Source organism: Lithobates pipiens, unplaced genomic scaffold (genome assembly GCF_037356315.1).
Source record: "Lithobates pipiens isolate NorthernLeopardFrog02 unplaced genomic scaffold, aLitPip1_a1.2 Scaffold_37, whole genome shotgun sequence".
In the NCBI taxonomy this organism is placed as follows: Eukaryota; Metazoa; Chordata; class Amphibia; order Anura; family Ranidae; genus Lithobates; species Lithobates pipiens.
In genome coordinates, this window is record NW_027507825.1 from 3247566 (window position 1) to 3271815 (window position 24250).

Sequence of the window (24250 nt, forward strand, 5' to 3'; positions counted from 1 at the left end):
AATGGGCAGCAGAGGGGAGGGGCAGGCAAAGCTTCTGCGAATGGGCAGCAGAGGGGAGGGGCAGGCAAAGCTTCTGCGAATGGGCAGCAGAGGGGAGGGGCAGGCAAAGCTTCTGCGAATGGGCAGCAGAGGGGAGGGGCAGGCAAAGCTTCTGCAAATGGGCAGCAGAGGGGAGGGGCAGGCAAAGCTTCTGCAAATGGGCAGCAGAGGGGAGGGGCAGGCAAAGCTTCTGTGAATGGGCAGCAGAGGGGAGGGGCGGGCATAGCTGCTGAGTCTAAATGGGCAGCAGAGGGAAGGGGCGGGCATAGCTTCTGCGAATGGGCAGCAGAGGGGAGGGGCAGGCAAAGCTTCTGCGAATGGGCAGCAGAGGGGAGGGGCAGGCAAAGCTTCTGCGAATGGGCAGCAGAGGGGAGGGGCAGGCAAAGCTTCTGCGAATGGGCAGCAGAGGGGAGGGGCAGGCATAGCTTCTGTGAATGGGCAGCAGAGGGGAGGGGCGGGCATAGCTGCTGAGTCTAAATGGGCAGCAGAGGGAAGGGGCGGGCATAGCTTCTGTGAATGGGCAGCAGAGGAAGGGGCAGGCATAGCCGCTGCTTTTGTGAATGGGCAGCAGAGGGGAAGGGAAGGCATAGCTGCTGCTTCTGTGAATGGGCAGCAGAGGGGGAAGGCATAGCTGTCACTTCTATGAATGGGCAGAGAGGGGGGGAAGGACAGGCATAGCTGCTCTCTGTGCTTCTCTGCTCTCACAGCCTCAAGTGTGGAGGGTAGCCCACGATGTGGAAGGCACCCATTAGGACTTAACTCATGGGCACTTTTCACAAAGCTGCTGAAATTGTGGAATTCAGCTTCTGATAAGCCGGGTGTGCGTATGACCACATACGCATTTATAGCAAAGCGAAAAAGACGCCACAAACTGGGTAAGATGAACTTGGTTGGAGAATAAGACTTCTACATGTGCTCTTTGGATCACTTGATTATTAAAAAGTAAACGCTTTATCTGGCATTAGAAAATACTTCTCAAAATGTTTTAAACCCACCAGAGATGGAAGCTGAAAAGCCATTGCAAGCATAATAAACAAAAAAGAAAAAACCCATAAAAGATATAGTGTTTTAAACAGTCCATACCAAGCTGTGAAACAGAGGAGGTGCAAAATAAAACCGCAAATACAACATAAAAAGGAAAAAAAAATAAAAAAAAAATCAAGGTGCCTGCAGAGTTTATGCTACAAAAAAAATTGAATCTGCAAAACGTCTGATGTAGAGGAAGCCGTGGTCAGCTACGAGGAAAGAAAAACGAGGCCGGGTTACTTCCCCAGCAAAGCGGAGGACTGACGTCGGTCGGAATAAACCCCAAGAAAGGAGGTGTAAGTTTTAGGCACGGAGATCACGTTGAGGAGGTTATCGTATCAAAGGGCGGATTTTTTGTAAAGAAAGTCTGGTTTGTTGGGAGACCTTCGTTCCCTGCCTACGGTGTCCTCCCGCTCTAGGTCCATGTTCCTCTGGGCCGAGTGGTCCAGGAGGTCGCTGTCCGTGATCCTCCTGAACGACCGCTCGTCCTGGCGGTCGGAGCCGTAGGCGGAGTGTGAGGGTCTGTGAGAGGTCAGGCCGTACGTCAGGTCGGACTCCATTTTCGTCCGCCCCCGGCCGCGGTGAGAGCCGGCGCCCCCCTCCTGCGCGGCCAGCGCCAGATCCAGTCTCTGCGGCGGCTGTTCTAAGACATCGAGGTGTAAGGGTTCGTTGTTCTTTTGCCTGTGGGGGTGACTGTCTTGCGAGTACAGGTAATCCCTCCTGGGATTGTCTTGCTTTTTCGGGGAAATCTGGTTGGGCAGGTAAGCCGATTTTAATCCGCTCGGCGCGGGTTTGCTGTGACTGTACAGATCTGGACCGAAATAAATGCCCTGGGAAGTCAAGGGGGAGCGCCTGCTCGGCACCGGTGTAGACGGCCGGCAAGCGGAATTGGAGAAGTCGTAGAATTCCGGATATTCCGGCTGGCTGTCTCGGGTATCCATTTTTGGCTCCGTGGTTTGCTTTTTCCGGGAGGTGTGCATATGCCTGCTTGGGATGTAGGTGTGGTGCTGGGCGGGGACCGGCAACATGTCCGACACCTGCTGGCTCAGCTGGCTATCCATGGTCAATTCCGGCAACCTCCTGTCTTTTAGTGTCATACTGGAAACGCCCATCGCAATGTCCGGCATAAACTCATTGAGAACCGGCTCGCCACACTGTGAACACACAAGAAAAAAAAAATTGCATTAAATTGTATCCAAAAGCAAAATGTTGTTACACAAGTTTCATGGAAAGTGCTTTATATACATTTGGTGTAAAGGGGAAAAAAAGTGTAAATTCCAGATTTTGTTTTCCTTTGCAAAGCAGTAGACATGTGCACCGACAAAAAATACGTTTTTGTTTCATTCGTTTTTTTGCTTTTTTCGGAAATAAAAAATCCGAAAAAAAAAGAAGAAAAGAAAGAAAATCAGTAAAATTCAAAAAATAAATTCTAGGTATTAGAATTTCCTTTTAAATTTGTTTGTGAACGTAACGGATACAAATTTATGTGAAGTTAAGAATGATCCGAAATAATGAATACCGCATCTAAACAAATGAAATAAAAAGGTTATTATTTATTATTAGATTGTTACATTCCATTCGTTTAGATGCTGCATTCGTTATTTCAGATAATTCTTAACTTCGGATAAATTCGTATTCGTTACGTTCACCATCAGCCAAAATTGAAAGGAAATTCCAATACCTAACATTTAATATTTATTAATTGGTTATTTCAGATTTTTGAATTTTTATTCTTATTCTTGGATTTTTTAAATTTTAGAATTTTTACATTTATGAAATTTGAAATACCAGCAGTGTCGGAAATTAGCAGTGTCGGAAATTAGCAGTGTCGGAAATTAGCAGTGTCGGAAATTAGCAGTGTCGCAAATTAGCAGTGTCGCAAATTAGCAGTGTCGCAAATTAGCAGTGTCGCAAATTAGCAGTGTCGCAAATTAGCAGTGTCGCAAATTAGCAGTGTCGCAAATTAGCAGTGTCGCAAATTAGCAGTGTCGCAAATTAGCAGTGTCGCAAATTAGCAGTGTCGCAAATTAGCAGTGTCGCAAATTAGCAGTGTTGCAAATTAGCAGTGTCGCAAATTAGCAGTGTCGCAAATTAGCAGTGTCGCAAATTAGCAGTGTCGGAAATTAGCAGTGTCGGAAATTAGCAGTGTCGGAAATTAGCAGTGTCGGAAATTAGCAGTGTCGGAAATTAGCAGTGTCGGAAATTAGGAGTGTCGGAAATTAGGAGCGTTCCAATTTCCAAAAAATTAGTAGTGTTGGAAATTTCCGAAATGTTCCAATTTCCATAGCGTCAGAAATTCATAAATTTGGAAATTTTGGAATTAACGAATTTGGAACTAAACTAATTAATTGCACGCATCTACAAAGCAGTGTAAATTTTGTTGATGAAAATATTTGTTGACGAAACATTGGCACTTGAGATTTTGGTCTACTAAAATACAACTAAAACAATTCAGATGACTAAAATCCGACTAAAACTAAAATGGCATTTTAGTCAAAAGACTAGGGCTAAAATGAAATCGAAATCTGACGTCGTAATTTACACTGCTGTAAGACCCCATTCACACTGAGGCAGTATTCAGGCATTTTAGCGCTAGAAATAGCGCCTGAAAAACACCTCCCAGTCTCTGCAATGAGTGCTTTCACACCCGGGCGGTGCGCTTGCGGGACGTTTGGAAAGGTCCTGCATGCAGCATATCTTTGGGGCAGGTTGAGCGATCCCAAAACAACCCTGCCCATAGCAGTGAATGGGCAGCGCTTCCGAACCGCCTGAAAAGCGCCACAAAAACATGAAATTGAAGCCCTTCTTTGGGGTTAAAAGCTCCCAGCTAGTGGCTGAAAATAGCGGTAAAGTGGCCCAATATGAAAGGGGTCTAGTGCAGCCCCAGCAAGGCTAGAAAAGCATACATGCCCTGCACTACGCTGAGAAGGACCGCTGCTCCCCGCAGAAGTCCAACACGGCCCCCAATGAATTATAAACCGGGGTGCGCGACTCAAAACTATAACCGGGCGAGACTGTCCCTGTGCCCCACACACCAAACACACCCAGAAAATATGCTGCAGAGATGGGTCCTTGCTCAGGAAAAGCAGTGGTAACTCAGCATTGGGTCCAACATGCCCCCCCCCCCCCCCCCCCCGAAAGACACTTAGATCCCTGAAATTAACAGGGAATGCGAGCTTCGCCAATCGCCAAGTTGTAGTTGTGACTCAGCCCGGGGGCAGGGGGCATCGGAGACATGCGGAGAGACTACGGCTTTAAAAGGAGAAGTATGGCCAAAGTGTTTTGGGGTCCTGGATCACAGGAGTGGAGTTCATTCTGCACTCTCATGACCTGTTTTCAGCTGTCAGCGGGCTAAAGCCAGCTGACGTCACTCAGCCGGTCAAGGCTCAGGCAGGATCCCGACCAAAAGGTCAGAATCCACCCTGGATCGGCACCTAGCTCAGCCTCTCAATGATACACAGAGAGCCTGAGCCAGCCCCCTCCACAGCCCAGTGATCCAGTAAGAGCTGGTGGACTGACAGTCACGGCGCTCTGCTCAAAGCGGAGGGGGGAGCACTGATCAATCAGCGGTGTTTGATCGCTCAGTTCTCACTAAAGAGCCAGTGGGGGGCAGATGCAGCATCCACCTAGGCAAGTATGTTTTTTTTTTTTTTGTTTACAATCCCCAACTTATCTTTTAACAGAGCAAGGTCCCATCTTTGCAGAATGGCTGCCAGCTTTCTGGCGTCTGGCACCTGGTGTCCTCAGACGGTGAACCAGTTATAGTTCAGAGCATCACTACTGCAGTGAGCAGTGGTCCTTCTCTGCAGTATAGTGCAAGACAACTTCCATGAGGCTTTTTTTTTTTATATATACAAAAATCAACAGTAAGACAGAACTCACCGCAGATCAGATTCATAAAATCATTTCCCCAGAAACCAGAAATTAGCTTTAAAGGCCAAGTACACCTTCTTCGAACATGTAACATGATGTACCCCGGGCATAGCTATGCTTTTTGTTTCCAAATGAGGACGACATCAACTTTACAAAAGATAATTTAATTAAAAAAAAAAAAAAAAAGATGGCAAAAAAACAAAAAACAAAACAAAGGTTTGCATCCAACATGGGACAGGAATTAATGGTGCACACTGAAAACTGCCCCGGAGTTCAGCTTTAAAGTTTTCATATTCAGGGTTATAAAGGAACGGTTTACAGAAGAGCCCTGTGCGTCTTCTGGTCCATTTCAGGTCTGAACGCAGCCAAAAATTCTGACTTGAACGGTGAACAGGGACGTAAAATCAGACCCGCTGCTGCGAGCCGCTCCGCACACAACGTGAACCCAACCTTAAAGTGATTGTAAAGGTAAATAAAATAAAAAAAATAAAACAACAACATATACTTATCTCCACTGTGCAGCTCGTTTTGCAGAGGGGCCCTGAACTTAGTCTTCTGGGGTCCCCCGGCAGCTATTATGGCTCCTCCCCACACCTGATAACTCTGTCGGAGAAATGCTTCCCCGAGGGCGTTGCCTTGCGGGCGCACTCCCGAGTCCAGCATTCGGCGTCCAAAGGGGCTGAATGCAAGACGCGGCTCCCCCCCCCCCATACACTCATGTCCTTGGATTTGATCGACAGCAACGGGAGCCAACGGCTGCGCTGCTATGAATCTATCCAATCAAGAGCCGAGAAACCTGGGCAGAGAGCGCGCGTCTCCGCCATGTCAAGTTCGAGGGTTCAGGTAAGTAAAAATGGGGCGGTGGGGGGGGGTGGCTGGTCACTGACAGGTGCTTTTTCACCTTAATGCATAGGAAGCATTAAGGAAGGTTTACAACCCCTTTAAGTTTCCCAACTAGCAGATTTAGGTGTACCTCACTGGACAGCCACATCCCAATACAAAACATAAAACAAACAAAAACAAAAAGTGTTACATTTGCACTCACCGCTTGCTGCTCTGCTGCTAGGGCAGCTGCTGCAGCTGCCGCTACGGTCTGCCTGCCAAAGCCAGTGTTAGTGCAATCAGGGGGGATGGTTTTGACACCAGGCAGGTAAGAGGGTGGGGTGGCTTTAGGGACAGTACGGGAATGGAACAATGAATGGTTGCAGGGGTAGGAAAAAGAGCGAGAGGGGTGCTGGCTGGGCACCCTCTGCTTCCAGCCCACTTTGAACTGGTTGTGTATTGGCGTGGCAGGCGGGTGGTATGGAGGGGGTGGTGGAGGTAACGGAGGATGGAAGGCCACGTAAGAGTCTAGGTCAGTAAACATGGTTTCCGGGGCAGGGGTGCTGTTGATCCTACATCTCCCGGACTGGCGCACCGTCAGAAGAGGACTCTCGTCTCCAAACCGCTCGTCTGGGAAGAACTTGTGAGGATTCTGCAAACAAGCAGAGCATTGCTTTATTTTGTATTTTATTTTTTTATATATTAACTGGTAGAGCTGCTAAAAACACACAAAAAAACTGAAAGCAGATATACACGAAGGCCATCACACCTATATGATATTGTACGACACCACAGATGAAAGCCATGGTCATTAATATAGAGCTGACCCTAAACCACCCTCCTCCCCTCCCCCCCCACCACCCCCACAGCAATGACATCCAACTCAAGTACCTGACCTCACAAATGGCCACAAATTCCCCCAGACACCCTCAAAAATCTTGTGTAAAACCAGATGGCTTGAGGAGAAGACCTGGCTCACAGTCGATGGTATAATTCAACCCAAAAGGTGTTGAGTAGGGTTGAGGTCAGGGCTCTGTGCAGGACACTTGTGTTTCTTCACACCACACTGGTCAACGCACGTCTCGGCGGAGCTGGTCCACACTGGTCAACCCACATCTCTGCAGAGCTGGTCCACACTGGTCCTTTGCAGGTGGTAGGGGCCACACCTGCCGCCGCCCCCCCCCCCATATCAAGCAAATTGATCACAAATCCTTGGCTACCTACTTTATCACAGAAGAAACTTCTTGTATCATTATTCTAGCTTCTACACCCCACTAGTCAATCAATGACCCTTTCGTCTTGTCTTTTGATAGAAACTGAAAACAAACCTCTCCTCCTCTTATAGGAATTATTTTAATACAGATCCCGGGGGGGGGGTTGCAATAGCCCCAATCAAAACAATCCACCAGATTACCTGTAACAGCTCTGCAGCCGTGTCAGACAGACCAAATTCCCTCAATACCCGGAGCTGAATCTCATAACTGACAGTAGCACCTTCTCCACAGTTTAAGGCGTATGCGCGCTGAACTTGCTCCGTATGTCGCAGTTCCTGCAGGCGTCTGATCATCTCCCTCACGACTCCAAGCGGGGGAACTGAGGGAAACAAAGCAGATGTGATCACATTTTTGGTTAAAGCTGAACTCATGTTAAGAAAAAAATTAATAAAAAAAAATCTTGTCAGTCACATTCTGGTACCCTGAAAAGAACATTGGAAATTCGTTTAAAAAAACAAAAAAAACAAACAAATGCCAAGGATGCGATTTTACCTCACTTTGAAGAGTTATTCTTAGAGATGCAACGATAGTGTTTTTTTGTGAGTACCGATACTTTGGGTTATGATTTACATCCATACAAAATTAATGGGCGTAAATCGCAATGCAAAGACCTGCATGTGGTTTAAATAGGAATGCAGTCTGATTCCGGTCCGAATCGCATGAGATTTCCCCCCACAGCTACTGTGAGTGTGTGCGAGAGTGCATTGGTGATCAGTGAGAAGAATGTTCCTTACATTGGTGATCAGTGGGAAGAATGTTCCTTACATTGGTGATCAGTGGGAAGAATGTTCCTTACATTGGTGATCAGTGGGAAGAATGTTCCTTACATTGGTGATCAGTGGGAAGAATGTTCCTTACATTGGTGATCAGTGAGAAGAATGTTCCTTACATTGGTGGTCAGTGAGAAGAATGTTCCTTACATTGGTGATCAGTGAGAAGAATGTTCCTTACATTGGTGATCAGTGAGAAGAATGTTCCTTACATTGGTGATCAGTGAGAAGAATGTTCCTTACATTGGTGATCAGTGAGAAGAATGTTCCTTACATTGGTGATCAGTGGGAAGAATGTTCCTTACATTGATGATCAGTGAGAAGAATGTTCCTTACATTGGTGATCAGTGAGAAGAATGTTCCTTACATTGGTGATCAGTGAGAAGAATGTTCCTTACATTGGTGATCAGTGAGAAGAATGTTCCTTACATTGGTGATCAGTGAGAAGAATGTTCCTTACATTGGTGATCAGTGAGAAGAATGTTCCTTACATTGGTGATCAGTGAGAAGAATGTTCCTTACATTGGTGATCAGTGAGAAGAATGTTCCTTACATTGGTGATCAGTGAGAAGAATGTTCCTTACATTGGTGATCAGTGAGAAGAATGTTCCTTACATTGGTGATCAGTGAGAAGAATGTTCCTTACATTGGTGATCAGTGAGAAGAATGTTTCTTACTTTGGTGATCAGTGGGAAGAATGTTCCTTACATTGGTGATCAGTGGGAAGAATGTTCCTTACATTGGTGATCAGTGGGAAGAATGTTCCTTACATTGGTGATCAGTGAGAAGAATGTTCCTTACATTGGTGATCAGTGGGAAGAATGTTCCTTACATTGGTGATCAGTGGGACGAATGTTCCTTACATTGGTGATCAGTGAGAAGAATGTTCCTTACATTGGTGATCAGTGAGAAGAATGTTCCTTACATTGGTGATCAGTGGGAAGAATGTTCCTTACATTGGTGATCAGTGAGAAGAATGTTCCTTACATTGGTGATCAGTGAGAAGAATGTTCCTTACATTGGTGATCAGTGAGAAGAATGTTCCTTACATTGGTGATCAGTGAGAAGAATGTTCCTTACATTGGTGATCAGTGAGAAGAATGTTCCTTACATTGGTGATCAGTGAGAAGAATGTTCCTTACATTGGTGATCAGTGAGAAGAATGTTCCTTACATTGGTGATCAGTGAGAAGAATGTTCCTTACATTGGTGATCAGTGAGAAGAATGTTTCTTACTTTGGTGATCAGTGGGAAGAATGTTCCTTACAGTGGTGATCAGTGGGAAGAATGTTCCTTACATTGGTGATCAGTGGGAAGAATGTCCCTTACATTGGTGATCAGTGAGAAGAATGTTCCTTACATTGGTGATCAGTGGGAAGAATGTTCCTTACATTGGTGATCAGTGAGAAGAATGTTCCTTACATTGGTGATCAGTGAGAAGAATGTTCCTTACATTGGTGATCAGTGGGAAGAATGTTCCTTACATTGGTGATCAGTGGGAAGAATGTTCCTTACATTGGTGATCAGTGGGAAGAATGTTCCTTACATTGGTGATCAGTGAGAAGAATGTTCCTTACATTGGTGATCAGTGAGAAGAATGTTCCTTACATTGGTGATCAGTGGGAAGAATGTTCCTTACATTGGTGATCAGTGGGAAGAATGTTCCTTACATTGGTGATGAGTGGGAAGAATGTTCCTTACATTGGTGATCAGTGGGAAGAATGTTCCTTACATTGGTGATCAGTGAGAAGAATGTTCCTTACATTGGTGATCAGTGAGAAGAATGTTCCTTACATTGGTGATCAGTGGGAAGAATGTTCCTTACATTGGTGATCAGTGGGAAGAATGTTCCTTACATTGGTGATCAGTGAGAAGAATGTTCCTTACATTGGTGATCAGTGAGAAGAATGTCCCTTACATTGGTGATCAGTGAGAAGAATGTTCCTTACATTGGTGATCAGTGAGAAGAATGTTCCTTACATTGGTGATCAGTGAGAAGAATGTTCCTTACATTGGTGATCAGTGGGAAGAATGTTCCTTACATTGGTGATCAGTGGGAAGAATGTTCCTTACATTGGTGATCAGTGGGAAGAATGTTCCTTACATTGGTGATCAGTGGGAAGAATGTTCCTTACATTGGTGATCAGTGAGAAGAATGTTCCTTACATTGGTGATCAGTGAGAAGAATGTTCCTTACATTGGTGATCAGTGAGAAGAATGTTCCTTACATTGGTGATCAGTGAGAAGAATGTTCCTTACATTGGTGATCAGTGGGAAGAATGTTCCTTACATTGGTGATCAGTGGGAAGAATGTTCCTTACATTGGTGATCAGTGAGAAGAATGTTCCTTACATTGGTGATCGGTGAGAAGAATGTTCCTTACATTGGTGATCAGTGAGAAGAATGTTCCTTACATTGGTGGTCAGTGAGAAGAATGTTCCTTACATTGGTGATCGGTGAGAAGAATGTTCCTTACATTGGTGATCAGTGAGAAGAATGTTCCTTACATTGGTGATCGGTGAGAAGAATGTTCCTTACATTGGTGATCAGTGAGAAGAATGTTCCTTACATTGGTGATCAGTGAGAAGAATGTTCCTTACATTGGTGATCGGTGAGAAGAATGTTCCTTACATTGGTGATCGGTGAGAAGAATGTTCCTTACATTGGTGATCAGTGAGAAGAATGTTCCTTACATTGGTGATCAGTGGGAAGAATGTTCCTTACATTGGTGATCAGTGAGAAGAATGTTCCTTACATTGGTGATCAGTGAGAAGAATGTTCCTTACATTGGTGATCAGTGGGAAGAATGTTCCTTACATTGGTGATCAGTGGGAAGAATGTTCCTTACATTGGTGATCAGTGAGAAGAATGTTCCTTACATTGGTGATCAGTGAGAAGAATGTTCCTTACATTGGTGATCAGTGAGAAGAATGTTCCTTACATTGGTGATCAGTGGGAAGAATGTCCCTTACATTGGTGATCAGTGGGAAGAATGTTCCTTACATTGGTGATCAGTGGGGAAAATTCTTATATTATTTCAAATAATTTATTGGGAATTGTTTTTCTTCCAAAGAAGAAAAAAATCCCAAAACCGAGAAGGGTAATCAGCCATTTGCTCCTCACATTAGTCACTTAAAACAAAACTTAACAGAGATAAATCAGTAGAGAAAACGAGAGACACAAAGACAGCTGATCACATTTACCTGGTATTTCATTGGCTACTACAGTAGGAGGGTTTGTCTGGCTACTGCTCATTTGCTGGTGGTTGATCATGTGACAGCACTGTGGCACCGCGTTGTTCACCATGTACAGCGTGTCGGGAACGTTCGACATTCGAACCATCCTCAGCCGAACCAAATCCGTCTGCTCCACCATCATCTCATCCAGCACAGACTGAAATATAAGAAAATTCAGATTAGAAAACAGAGAATTCGATACATTTCAGGAAATAAAATATCGAAAGCATAGAACAAAAATGTAATATTTTGTACCCAGTCTATAGATGTGATGAATTGTTCTCCTGACACACACTGAACTCTACAGAATGGTTTGTTACTCTGCAGCCTTCAAGTGTTTACTCACGCTTTCTTGATGAAGCGACTGATTGTGCCACGAAACGCGTTGATGGCGAATACATTTCATGGCCAATAATGACCAGTCCTTAATTTAAAAGTCTCTCAAGCATTCTCTTTCATACAGGAGCCTCTGGGATCAATAACCATTTTTGGAGCTCACACTTCCTGTCCCAGGGTGACAACACTCGTCATGCGGTATCTATGGAGGAGCAGCGTTGTCACACTAGGTTGCTTGTTTCTAATGAGGACTACAAAACACCCATTCATCTCATATCCTTAACCACTTGAGCTCTGGAAGGTTTACCACCCCCCCAATTCATGACCAGGTCCCTTTTTGCGATACGGCACTGCGTTAAATATTTTTGGGGAAAAAAAAAAAAAAAAAAGCATATATCGATCGGTTCCAACAAAAGATAGTGTCTACAAAAGATGGGATATATTTATAGAATTTGTATTTAAATTTTTTTTTTTTACTAGAAATGGCAGCGATCAGCGACTTAAAGCGGGACTGCGATATCGCGGCAGAAAAACCGGACACTAAGTGGCACTTTTCTTGGGGACCAGTGAAATTATCACAGTGATCAGTGCTAAAAATATACACCATCACTGTACTGACACTGGCAAGGAAAGGGTTAACATATGGGGTGATCAAAGGGTTAAATGCGTCCCTAGGGAGTCCTTGCCAAGTGTGGGGGGAGGAGCTTTGACTGGGGGAAGGTAAAGATCTGTGTTACTGCTTAGCAGAAACACAAGATATCCGTCTTCCCTACTGACAGAACGCATCGATCTGCCTTGTTTACATAGGTAGACCACGGTTCTGCCTCTCGAACTATCGCTGGAGAACATAGAGTCCACCAAACCCACTGACTGGCTCCCGCTGTGTCCAATAACAGCAGAAGCAGGTTGCTGGCAGCATGCGTGCGATTCAGACCTAATGACGTACCTGTAAGTGATTCTATGCACAGGAGCCTTCGCCCTGCAGTACATGTAAGTCGGCCGGTCAGCAAGTGTTTAAACTCAATCTAAAATTTATTTATTTTTTGCCTTAAAATTACAAACGTTATACTGTGATTATTTTGCACAGGGCAGCCCCATGCCTCTTCTTCTTGGGTCCACCACATGCGCTCCCGCGGCTCCTAGTCTTCTTGGGTCCACCACATGCGCTCCCGCGGCTCCTAGTCTTCTTGGGTCCACCACATGCGCTCCCGCGGCTCCTAGTCTTCTTGGGTCCACCACATGCGCTCCCGCGGCTCCTAGTCTTCTTGGGTCCACCACATGCGCTCCCGCGGCTCCTAGTCTTCTTGGGTCCACCACATGCGCTCCCGCGGCTCCTAGTCTTCTTGGGTCCACCACATGCGCTCCCGCGGCTCCTAGTCTTCTTGGGTCCACCACATGCGCTCCCGCGGCTCCTAGTCTTCTTGGGTCCACCACATGCGCTCCCGCGGCTCCTAGTCTTCTTGGGTCCACCACATGCGCTCCCGCGGCTCCTAGTCTTCTTGGGTCCACCACATGCGCTCCCGCGGCTCCTAGTCTTCTTGGGTCCACCACATGCGCTCCCGCGGCTCCTAGTCTTCTTGGGTCCACCACATGCGCTCCCGCGGCTCCTAGTCTTCTTGGGTCCACCACATGCGCTCCCGCGGCTCCTAGTCTTCTTGGGTCCACCACATGCGCTCCCGCGGCTCCTAGTCTTCTTGGGTCCACCACATGCGCTCCCGCGGCTCCTAGTCTTCTTGGGTCCACCACATGCGCTCCCGCGGCTCCTAGTCTTCTTGGGTCCACCACATGCGCTCCCGCGGCTCCTAGTCTTCTTGGGTCCACCACATGCGCTCCCGCGGCTCCTAGTCTTCTTGGGTCCACCACATGCGCTCCCGCGGCTCCTAGTCTTCTTGGGTCCACCACATGCGCTCCCGCGGCTCCTAGTCTTCTTGGGTCCACCACATGCGCTCCCGCGGCTCCTAGTCTTCTTGGGTCCACCACATGCGCTCCCGCGGCTCCTAGTCTTCTTGGGTCCACCACATGCGCTCCCGCGGCTCCTAGTCTTCTTGGGTCCACCACATGCGCTCCCGCGGCTCCTAGTCTTCTTGGGTCCACCACATGCGCTCCCGCGGCTCCTAGTCTTCTTGGGTCCACCACATGCGCTCCCGCGGCTCCTAGTCTTCTTGGGTCCACCACATGCGCTCCCGCGGCTCCTAGTCTTCTTGGGTCCACCACATGCGCTCCCGCGGCTCCTCCTATTCTTGGGTCCACCACATGCGCTCCCGCGGCTCCTCCTATTCTTGGGTCCACCACATGCGCTCCCGCGGCTCCTCCTATTCTTGGGTCCACCACATGCGCTCCCGCGGCTCCTCCTATTCTTGGGTCCACCACATGCGCTCCCGCGGCTCCTCCTATTCTTGGGTCCACCACATGCGCTCCCGCGGCTCCTCCTATTCTTGGGTCCACCACATGCGCTCCCGCGGCTCCTCCTATTCTTGGGTCCACCACATGCGCTCCCGCGGCTCCTCCTATTCTTGGGTCCACCACCGGCCCTCCCGGCTCCTCCTATTCTTGGGTCCACCACCGGCCCTCCCGGCTCCTCCTATTCTTGGGTCCACCACCGGCCCTCCCGGCTCCTCCTATTCTTGGGTCCACCACCGGCCCTCCCGGCTCCTCCTATTCTTGGGTCCACCACCGGCCCTCCCGGCTCCTCCTATTCTTGGGTCCACCACCGGCCCTCCCGGCTCCTCCTATTCTTGGGTCCACCACCGGCCCTCCCGGCTCCTCCTATTCTTGGGTCCACCACCGGCCCTCCCGGCTCCTCCTATTCTTGGGTCCACCACCGGCCCTCCCGGCTCCTCCTATTCTTGGGTCCACCACCGGCCCTCCCGGCTCCTCCTATTCTTGGGTCCACCACCGGCCCTCCCGGCTCCTCCTATTCTTGGGTCCACCACCGGCCCTCCCGGCTCCTCCTATTCTTGGGTCCACCACCGGCCCTCCCGGCTCCTCCTATTCTTGGGTCCACCACCGGCCCTCCCGGCTCCTCCTATTCTTGGGTCCACCACCGGCCCTCCCGGCTCCTCCTATTCTTGGGTCCACCACCGGCCCTCCCGGCTCCTCCTATTCTTGGGTCCACCACCGGCCCTCCCGGCTCCTCCTATTCTTGGGTCCACCACCGGCCCTCCCGGCTCCTCCTATTCTTGGGTCCACCACATGCGCTTCCGCGGCTCCTAGTCTTCTTGGGTCCACCACATGCGCTCCCGCGGCTCCTAGTCTTCTTGGGTCCACCACATGCGCTCCCGGCTACTCCTCTTCTTGGGTCCACCACATGCGCTCCCGGCTACTCCTCTTCTTGGGTCCACCACCGGCGCTCCCGGCTACTCCTCTTCTTGGGTCCACCACATGCGCTCCCGGCTACTCCTCTTCTTGGGTCCACCACATGCGCTCCCGGCTACTCCTCTTCTTGGGTCCACCACATGCGCTCCCGGCTACTCCTCTTCTTGGGTCCACCACATGCGCTCCCGGCTACTCCTCTTCTTGGGTCCACCACATGCGCTCCCGGCTACTCCTCTTCTTGGGTCCACCACATGCGCTCCCGGCTACTCCTCTTCTTGGGTCCACCACATGCGCTCCCGGCTACTCCTCTTCTTGGGTCCACCACATGCGCTCCCGGCTAGTCCTCTTCTTGGGTCCACCACATGCGCTCCCGGCTACTCCTCTTCTTGGGTCCACCACATGCGCTCCCGGCTACTCCTCTTCTTGGGTCCACCACATGCGCTCCCGGCTACTTCTCTTCTTGGGTCCACCACATGCGCTCCCGGCTACTCCTCTTCTTGGGTCCACCACCGGCGCTCCCCGCTCCACCTCTTCTTGGGTCCACCACCGGCGCTCCAGGCTCCTCCTCTTTGGGTCCACCACCGGCACTCCTCCGGCTGCTCCTCCTCTTCTTGGGTCCAACACCGGCACTCCCGACTCCTCTTCCTCTTCTTGGGTTCCCCACCGGCGCTCTCGGCTCCTCCTCTTCTTAGATCCCCCACTGGCGCTCCCAGCTCCTCCACTTCCTGGGTCCCCCACTGGTGCTCCCACCTCCTCCTCTTCTTCTTGGGGCCGCCACTCCTGGCTCCTCCTCTTGGGTGCGCTGCTCCTCTTAGGTTCACCACCGGCGATCCTGACTCCTCTTCTTGGGTCCCCCATCGGCACTCCTAGCTCCTCCTCCTCTTCTTGGGTGCCCCACAGGCACTCCTGGTTCCACCTTTTCCTGGTGTGTACCCATAGGAAGCCGCTTGCTATTGTGGCCTACCTGTGTGCTGGTTTCCGAGGCATACTGTCTGCGTGTCTTGACAGTGTGGCTCAGCCCCGCTCCCCCGTCACAGGATTTGATTGACAGCTTCAAGAGCCAATGGCTCCCACTGCTATTAATATGCTCTGTGAGGAGAGAGTGAGAGGGGAGAGCCACTGCTCTAGAGAACAACGCTGGATCAAGATGGGGCTCAGGAAATTATTAGGGGGGCTGCCCAATGGTTTTTACCTTCATGTATCAACCGCTTCACGCTGGCTGCATACATATGCAGAAAATGTCACTAAGCCGCGCGACAAAAGGCGCACAAAAAAGGGCAAATAGTGCGTTTTCATTAATTTCTATGGGAATACAAACCAGCCAAAAAACACGTAAATCTGTCCAATTAGAGCTAAAAAAAATAAATAAAAAAAATAAAAACTTTGAGCTTCAGGAATCTGAGTGGAGATGTGAATCGTCTCCATGGAGAAAAATAGATTTTTTTTTTCCCTCCTCCAGCAAACGCTGAGGTGTGAATGGCGTCTCAATTAGCGACGATTGTATAAACCTACTGATGATATTCCAGAGAAGGTCGGGAAGAACGGAATGGTTATAACAGGAGATGGTTTTCCGTATAACAGGCCAAATTATGCAAATATTTTCATACAATCCAATCAGAATTTATAACCCTATTCTCTCACGTTGTATCCGTTATGTAGGGCCTTCAGATTGTATTGTGTGTGACCTGCACATTGTCCCTTCCAATCATCATATACTGTTAAAGGAAATAAACGTCAATTGTAAATCTTCAAGAGTAATACAAATGTTCTCCTGTACAGGAAGGTACAGAAGTGACGCTACCTTGGCCTCCTCCACATACGGCGAGAACAGTCTGGGTCTGACATAGATGCCGGCATTCTTCTGCCGCAACCAGGAGTTTGATTTCCCGCTTTCGGAAGTTGGCAGCATGTCTGCTGGGGGAGTGCTGATCAGACCCCTCTTCATCTGAAAATAATAAAAAGCAGATGAAAGAATAACATTTCAACAATGCAATCCTAAAAGTACGGGGTGCGAACCTCCCAAAGCCCTGACTTAGATCCCCCGCATGGAAGATCGGGTGCTGGACGCTGGCAGTGGCCTGTCCTATGCTCCACACACACTGGAAAGATCAGTAACCCCCTCCTGTACATAGTGCCCACTGTCATACCCTCCACACTCCTCTCCTGTACATAATGCCCACTGTCATACCCTCCCCACTCCTCTCCTGTACATACTGCCCACTGTCATAGCCTCCACACTACTCTCCTGTACATAGTGCCCACTGTCATATCCTCCATACACTGTCCTGTAAATAGTGCCCACTGTCATATCCTCCACACCCTTCTCCTGTAAGTATTGCCCACTGTCACACCCTCCACACTCCTCTCCTGTACATAGTGCCCACTGTCATATCCTCCCCCCACTCTCCTGTACATAGTGCCCACTCTCATACACCCCCACTCCTCTCCTGTACATAACCCCCACTGTCATACCCTCCCACTCCTCTCCTGTACATACTCCCCACTGTCATACCCTCCCACTCCTCTACTGTACTTACTGGCAACTGTCATACCCTCCCAACTCCTGTACATAGTAACGACTGTCATGCCTTCCACACTCCTCTACTATACATAGTGACAAGTGTTGTACCCTCCACACTCCTCTCCTGAACATACCCCCCAACTGGCATACCCCCCCACTCCTCCTGTACAAACTGCCCTCTGGCATAGCCTACCACTCCTCTCCTGTACATACCGCCCATTGTAATACCTCCCCCACTCCTCTCCTGTACATACTGCCCACTATCATGCCCTCCCACTCCTCTGCTGTACATACTGCCCACTGGCATACCCTCCACACTCCTCTCCTGTACATACCGCCCACTAGCATACTCTCCCACTCCTCATGAACATACTGCCCACTATCATACCCTCCCACTCCTCTCCTGTACATACTGCCCATTGTCATACCTCCCCCACTCCTCTCCTGTACATACTGCCCATTGTCATACCTCCCCCACTCCTCTCCTGTACATACTGCCCACTGTCATACCCTCCCACTGTTCTCCTGTACATACTGCCCACTATCATACCCTCCCACTCCTCTCCTGTACATACTGCCCACTGTCATACCCTCCACATTCCTCTCCTGCATTCAGTCTGAAAAGGTTTTTTTGTTTATTTTATGAGACTTGAGCATCGCACAGTAACTGTATCTGGTACTTTAGACCAACATTCAGGGAATTAGTGATACTTTAGGTTGTATATGAATCAGAGATAATGGCAGACAGATGAACTCAGGAGGTGATACAACGTACACCCAGGAATGCAGACTGTGCCGACTATAAAGTGGCGCTACTAATTATAATGTGCAGTTAAAGTGAATTAAAGTAAATTTATACATATTATATTTAATGTGCTCCAGATACAAAGTGCTGCTTAATGCAGGAGATTCCCGGTCACCTCCACCCAACTACAGACCTGTTCACACTTGTACAATCGAAAACTAAAAGGCGGCCCTCGGGTTTTCAGCACGCCCTCTCTGTGGTGAAGAGCATGTGTCATGCGAGTTCATAGTCTATTGCTTTTTAACCGCTTCTCCCCCCGCCCTCAATTACTATGACTGGGAGGCACAGCCAGGCTAGGTGACGTACCCGCACGCCACCGCGCACTAGCTCGCTCCCCTGAGACGTGTAGCAGCTCAATCCCGTGACCGCTGTGTCCACCACGCCGGGGTACCATGTGGTCGCTATGACCAATCGTAGTCAGTGAGGGAGGGGGCCAGGACTGAGCCACACACACTCTGTCCCATAGACACACAGGTGGCTCAGGAGCGAGCAGGCAAGAGTACCCCCATAGCCAGCCGCTTGCTTTAGAAACACTTGGAAAAAAAAGCAATGATCACCGTCACACAAGTCATATGATGACCCTGTCTTGCAATAGTGACAGTATGTAAAAGAAAAAACTTTTTTTTTACATTTTAACCGCTTAAGGACCGAATCGCGACATACGTAGGCAGAATGGCACAGCTGGGCACAAGCACGTACCTGTAGGTTGCTCTTTAAGTGCCCAGCCGTGGGTCGCGAGCATGCCGCCGGTGGTGTGCTCCCGACCCGGTCCTGAGCTCCGTGACCGCGGGACCAGAGGACCCGATCGCCGCTGGTGTCACGCGATCGGGTCACAGAGCTGAAGAACGAGGAGAGGTCTGTGTAAACAAACCTCTCCCCGTGCTTCCTGACTGTCACCGATCGTCTGTTCCCCGTTATAGGGAAAGAAGATCAGTGCCGTCACATGCCAGGCCACGCCCCCTCCAAAAAAAAAACGTCACACACAACCCATCCCTGCCCCCTAGTGGTTAACTCCTTCACTGCCAGTGTCATTTACACAGGAACCAGTGCATTTGTATAGCACTGATCGCTGTATAAATGACAACGGTCCCAAAAATTTGTCAAAAATGTCCGATGTGTCCGCCATAATTTCGCAGTCACAATAAAAAAAAAAAAATAAAAAAAAAAAAAACACGCTGATCGCCGCCATTACTAGTAAAAAATAAAAATGCTATATAACTATCCCCCATTTTGTAAATGCTATAACTTTTGCGCAAACCAATCAATAATTGCGATTTTTTTTTTACCAAAAATATGTAGAAGAATACGTATCGGCCTAAACTGAGCGAAAAAAATGTTTTTTATACATGTTTGGGGATATTATAGCTAAAAAGTGAAAAATTATTGCATTTGTTTCAAAATAGTCGCTCTATTTTTGTTTATAGCGCAAAAAATAAAAAAAAAACGCAGGGGCGATCCAATACCACCAAAAGAAAGCTCTATTTGTGGGGAAAAAAAGAAAAAAAAAAAAAAAGACGCCAATTTTGTTTGGACGACCGTGCAATTGTCAGTTAAAGCGACGCCGTGCCGAAACGCAAAAAGGGGCCTGGTCCTTTAGCTGCAAATTGGTCCGGGGCTTAAAGTGGGATTCCGCTCTTTTTTTTTTTCTTACCTGTCTCACAGGTGGGCGAGTGCTACCTTCGATTGGCATCCACGTCCGGCATTTATTTGACCCCCGGCGCGACGAATCTTTTCCTCAGGATGACTTATAAAAATCTGCTCTGGTGTTTTCCATTTTAACTGTGGGCGTCTGAAGCCCACAGGCATTTACTTCCTGGTATATGACGACGTCTGGCTCCCAGCATGCTCCGCTCCATCTTGCACATGCTCAGTGAGAGCAGTGTAATGGCAGATACAGCTGCCTGCACACTTTAAAAATGGCAAATTCGTACACGCCCTCGTCACGTGACCGGCGTCCTAACGAAATCTCGCGAGATTTCATAATTTCATTGTCCCCCATGGATTCTTGGGAAATAGCTTACAAATTTCCCAGGGACCATTGCGAGGACGATAGCCACGCCTACTCCCACGGGAGGACAACCCGGAAGTCAGCTGAAACATCAGAAATAAAAAGTAAGTAAATAATATTTTTTTTTTCAGGGTTCGTTTAGGTAAGTATGCTATCTGTTGATTTTAATAACATGTACTTTCATTTTTAGGTACCAAACCACTTTAAGTGGTTAACAAAAAAAAAGTGGGAAAAAAAAAAAAAAAAAAAGGACCACTTTTTTTGATTTTACAAAAAAAATAAATAAATAAATAAATATGGACAAAAAAAATTACAACTTTAAAAGCACTCACTACTAAAAACCTTGGACTGTATTTTTCTAAAAGGGGCCATTGGGGGGATATTTGTACTTTATTGGCATTTTAGGGCCTCAAGAAGAGATCAACTGTCAGTCAGTATCAATCCTGATTGATCGATTTTCACATATACACGTTTCTGGGCTCGATAACGTTCCTACAGGATAAATATTCACTGATTTGGAAATGGAGCAGATTACATGTTGACCTAAATTTATTAAGATGGCCAGTTTGTTATGAAATTTTGCAAAGAAAAATTTGTTTCATTTTCAGTTTTTTATTTAGCAAAAAAACAAAAAAAAAATCCAGTGGTGATTGACCTACCGGGCCCCTTTTACCCCCCTTCCTGTCCAGACCAATTTTCAGCACTGTCACACTTCGAATGACAATTGCGCAGTCATGCTACATTGTAGCCATATGACATTTTAGCACTTTATTCCCCCTCACACAAATAGAGCTTTCTTTTGGTGGCATTTAATCACTTTTTTTTTTTTGCTAAACAAAAAAGACCGCAAATTTTTTTTTTTTTTTTTTATCAAAAACACTTTCATAGTTTGTGATAAAATTTTGCAAACAGGTCTTTTTTCTCCACAGAAGTGCGATAGGCGGCACGGATTGGCAGCACTAGTTGGCACTGATGGGACTGCACTGATAATCAGTGTAGATGTCCCTATGACACAAGCTGGTTTTCATCTCTCTTCTTCTCTGAGGAAAGGAGTGGCAATAACAGACTTCCATTTACATAGTGTTCAGCTGTGATTGGACACAGCTGATCACATGGTAAAGAGCTGACGATTGGCTCTTTACCTCCATTTGTGATCACAGTGCACGCCATAGCGGGCGCAATCACGCTGGGCCATCACAGGACACCCGGCCAGAACTGGCCGGCCATGCTCATTCGGCTATAGAGTGGATGGCAAGTGCTTAAGCATCATCAAAAAAAAAAAAAAAAAAAAAAAGCTCTATTTGTGTGGGGAAAAAATAAAAAAAATAAAATGATAATTCCTTTATTTTCATTGAAAAAAAAAAATGTATATATAAAATGTATATATGTGTATATATATATATATATATATATATACACATACATACACATTTTTTTTTTTAAATTATACATACATATATATATATATATATATATATATGTATATACATATATATATATATACACACACACACATACATATATATATATACACACACACACAAATTTTAATAATAAAGTAGCGACGCGCTAATATGTGAAGGTTTTAATAGACAAACTAATAGTGATAAAATATTGTTATGTAGAATTTGCGCTGCAATGACAATGTGCCAAAAACACAAATATCCAAAATAAAATAATGCAATGTGAAAAGAAAAAAAAAAGGCCAATAATCAATAAGTGGAGAATCCTTTACAGTGATATTTCTTCAAAAAATAAATAAATAAAAAAAATCCACGTGGAAGGTGGTGAAACTAGAAGAGGAGGAGCCTGGCGGTGGACTAATTAACATAGAGTGCGACTTTATTTTCCAATGGTCAACGATACACAACGCTGCTGGTAGACCTCTTCCCTCTGGTCTTGGCATGTCAAAGCTGAAGTCTTAGCCCACTTCTGGTTCCCAAGATCTGTGCCCCTTAAAGTGGAAGTAAACTCCCCTATTGTTTTCAGGCAAGGAAGCTGCCATCTTTGCCTCTGTTTTATCTTCAACTGCTATGGTTGCTGCACATGTGATTCGTTATGACACCAGCCATTGGATGGTTTGATAGTTTGGCTGAGAGCACAGCCAATGGGCAGTTAGCATTCCCAGCATGGCTTTTTTTTTTTTTTTTTAACTGTTTAAATCCATGGGTTTACTTCCACTTTAATCTTTTTACCACAGAGGAAGCCCTGAAATAATTTTCAGGTCTCGGTAAGATAAAGTGAAGGCTGGGGGGGGGGGGGGGGGTGTAACTATGAAAATGCTCCTTACGTTGGTGGTCATTTTGTAGAAGGCCACCCTGGCATTGGCGCCATGCCAGACACTGCAAATAGTGATGGACCTGGAAAGACGAAGACACCATCAGATGAGAGGTCAATCAGCCACAGCTCAAGGAACCCCCCGTGAGAAAGCCCCGGGTACTACGGAACCCTCGCTGAGAATGGCTGCCTTGGTACCTTATCCACAACAGTAGATATAGGCTCAGTGGGGAATAAGCTCTCCGAGAGGTTCCATCCCCTAGAGGGCGTATGGTGACAGACTCCGTACCGGGAGCCCCCACCATTACAAAGCTTTGGCAGTCGTTTTTTTTGTAGACAGCGGTGCCTTAGACGGTGGATCCCTTGGGGCTTCTTGTGAGATCTCCTTTGTTTGGAATCGCTGCATGATCTGGTCTCTCTTTGAACACCTGTCTTATCTACCGTACCAAGGTGCCGGAGAGCACTGACTGCCTGAGGCTGGCTTGGCTGAACTTTGCATCCTGTACTATATTTAGCTTTCCTGTTCTCCATGCTTATCTTTATACAGATTCCATAGCTGCCAAGAATGCAGGTTTATGGCCAACGAGGGACAGAAAAAGGTGAAAAAAAAAAAGACAAAAGAGCTTCGGTGCTACGCCTAGACCATAGAAGATAAAAAAAAAAAAGAAAAGCTAAACATCTCAGAACACTAGGAGACTCCTTCCATAAGAAAGGGTACAAAGACATGACTACCAACACAGCCTTGAAAGCCCGAAGAGAAATTCTCCAATACAAAGATAAAAAAAAAAAAAAATTTGATAATAGAGATCTCTCTATCTATCTATCTATCTATATCCGTGTACCTCTAGTCACCACATATAACCCAGCGCTAGAAGGGATTAAAAAAATAAAGATTTATAACCCATCATAGTGGAGGATGAAACTCCGAAATATTCCAACATTCCCCAATACTGGCTTTCAGACATCAGCTGGTGTCTTATCTCACCAACTATGCCCGATTTATTACCATTGCTGTGTACATGTTAGTGTTAGTAGTTTTTTTTTATTTTTATTTTTTAGATTGAGATTTCCCTCAGATTGTGAAAAAACACAAAAAAACATTGTGCTAAAACTTTTGTGAATCAGTACTGCTGGGACATACACCCCCGAAAGCTTGTCCTGAAAAATTGTAGGTTAGTGCTGTAATGGAAATGTGTAAGTTCTGTACATAATTGTATTCTATTTTATATGTATTGCACTCTGCGCTCACTGTACACATGGCACTTATGTTTTCAGAATATGTTTACATTCTTTTGAGTCCCGATTAGAACTAGAAAATGCATTTCCTGGAGAAAATGCGTGGGAATGCTGAATAGCATCAAAACTGCTCCATCATATTGCCCCCAACAAAACTGCTCCATCATATTGCCCCCATCAAAACTGCTCCATCATATTGCCCCCAACAAAACTGCTCCATCATATTGCCCCCATCAAAACTGCTCCATCATATTGCCCCCATCAAAATTGCTCCATCATATTGCCCCCCCATCAAAACTGCTCCATCATATTGCCCCCATCAAAACTGCCCATCATATTCCTCTATTATAAATCAGTACATGGTGTGTCTGTGCTCTCCCCCACCGCCCATCACTGTGTAAAAGAAGTGTTGGTAACCATGGAAACAAAAACAAACAAAAGCCTGGCTGCCCCAAATTTTATGAAATTTTATGAAATTATCACTAAACTTAAACAGCTTTTTCACAAAAACTGTAAAAGATATCAAACTGAAAAGATATAGCCAGATAGTTGAATATTTTTGTGAACATTTTAACGTTTGTTTGGCGTCTGTAGGTGAAAGTATGAAGGAGCTGAAACTTTTGGCAGCGGAAGAAGATTTTATGGCTTTTAAGCATGCTCTCATTGACTTCAATGTTAAAAAAAAAAAAAAAAAGTGTTAAAAAGCTTAATAT

General features: G+C 46.7%; 1 protein-coding gene across 2 annotated transcripts in view; it reads right to left on the reverse strand.

Annotated features, from left to right (window-relative positions):
- Positions 1-963: 963 nt before the first annotated feature.
- The window catches only part of BTBD7 (BTB domain containing 7), a 78141-nt gene continuing 54854 nt past the window's right edge, over positions 964-24250 (reverse strand). For both annotated transcript variants that reach the window (XM_077466662.1, XM_077466663.1), the window contains 5 exons: positions 16492-16635; positions 11007-11196; positions 7175-7353; positions 5984-6412; positions 964-2219 (listed from right to left, as the gene is read on the reverse strand). In XM_077466662.1, coding sequence (XP_077322788.1) covers positions 1404-2219; positions 5984-6412; positions 7175-7353; positions 11007-11196; positions 16492-16635 — 1758 coding nt within the window. In that variant the 3' untranslated portion in view covers positions 964-1403. The remainder of the gene's footprint in view (positions 2220-5983; positions 6413-7174; positions 7354-11006; positions 11197-16491; positions 16636-24250) is intronic.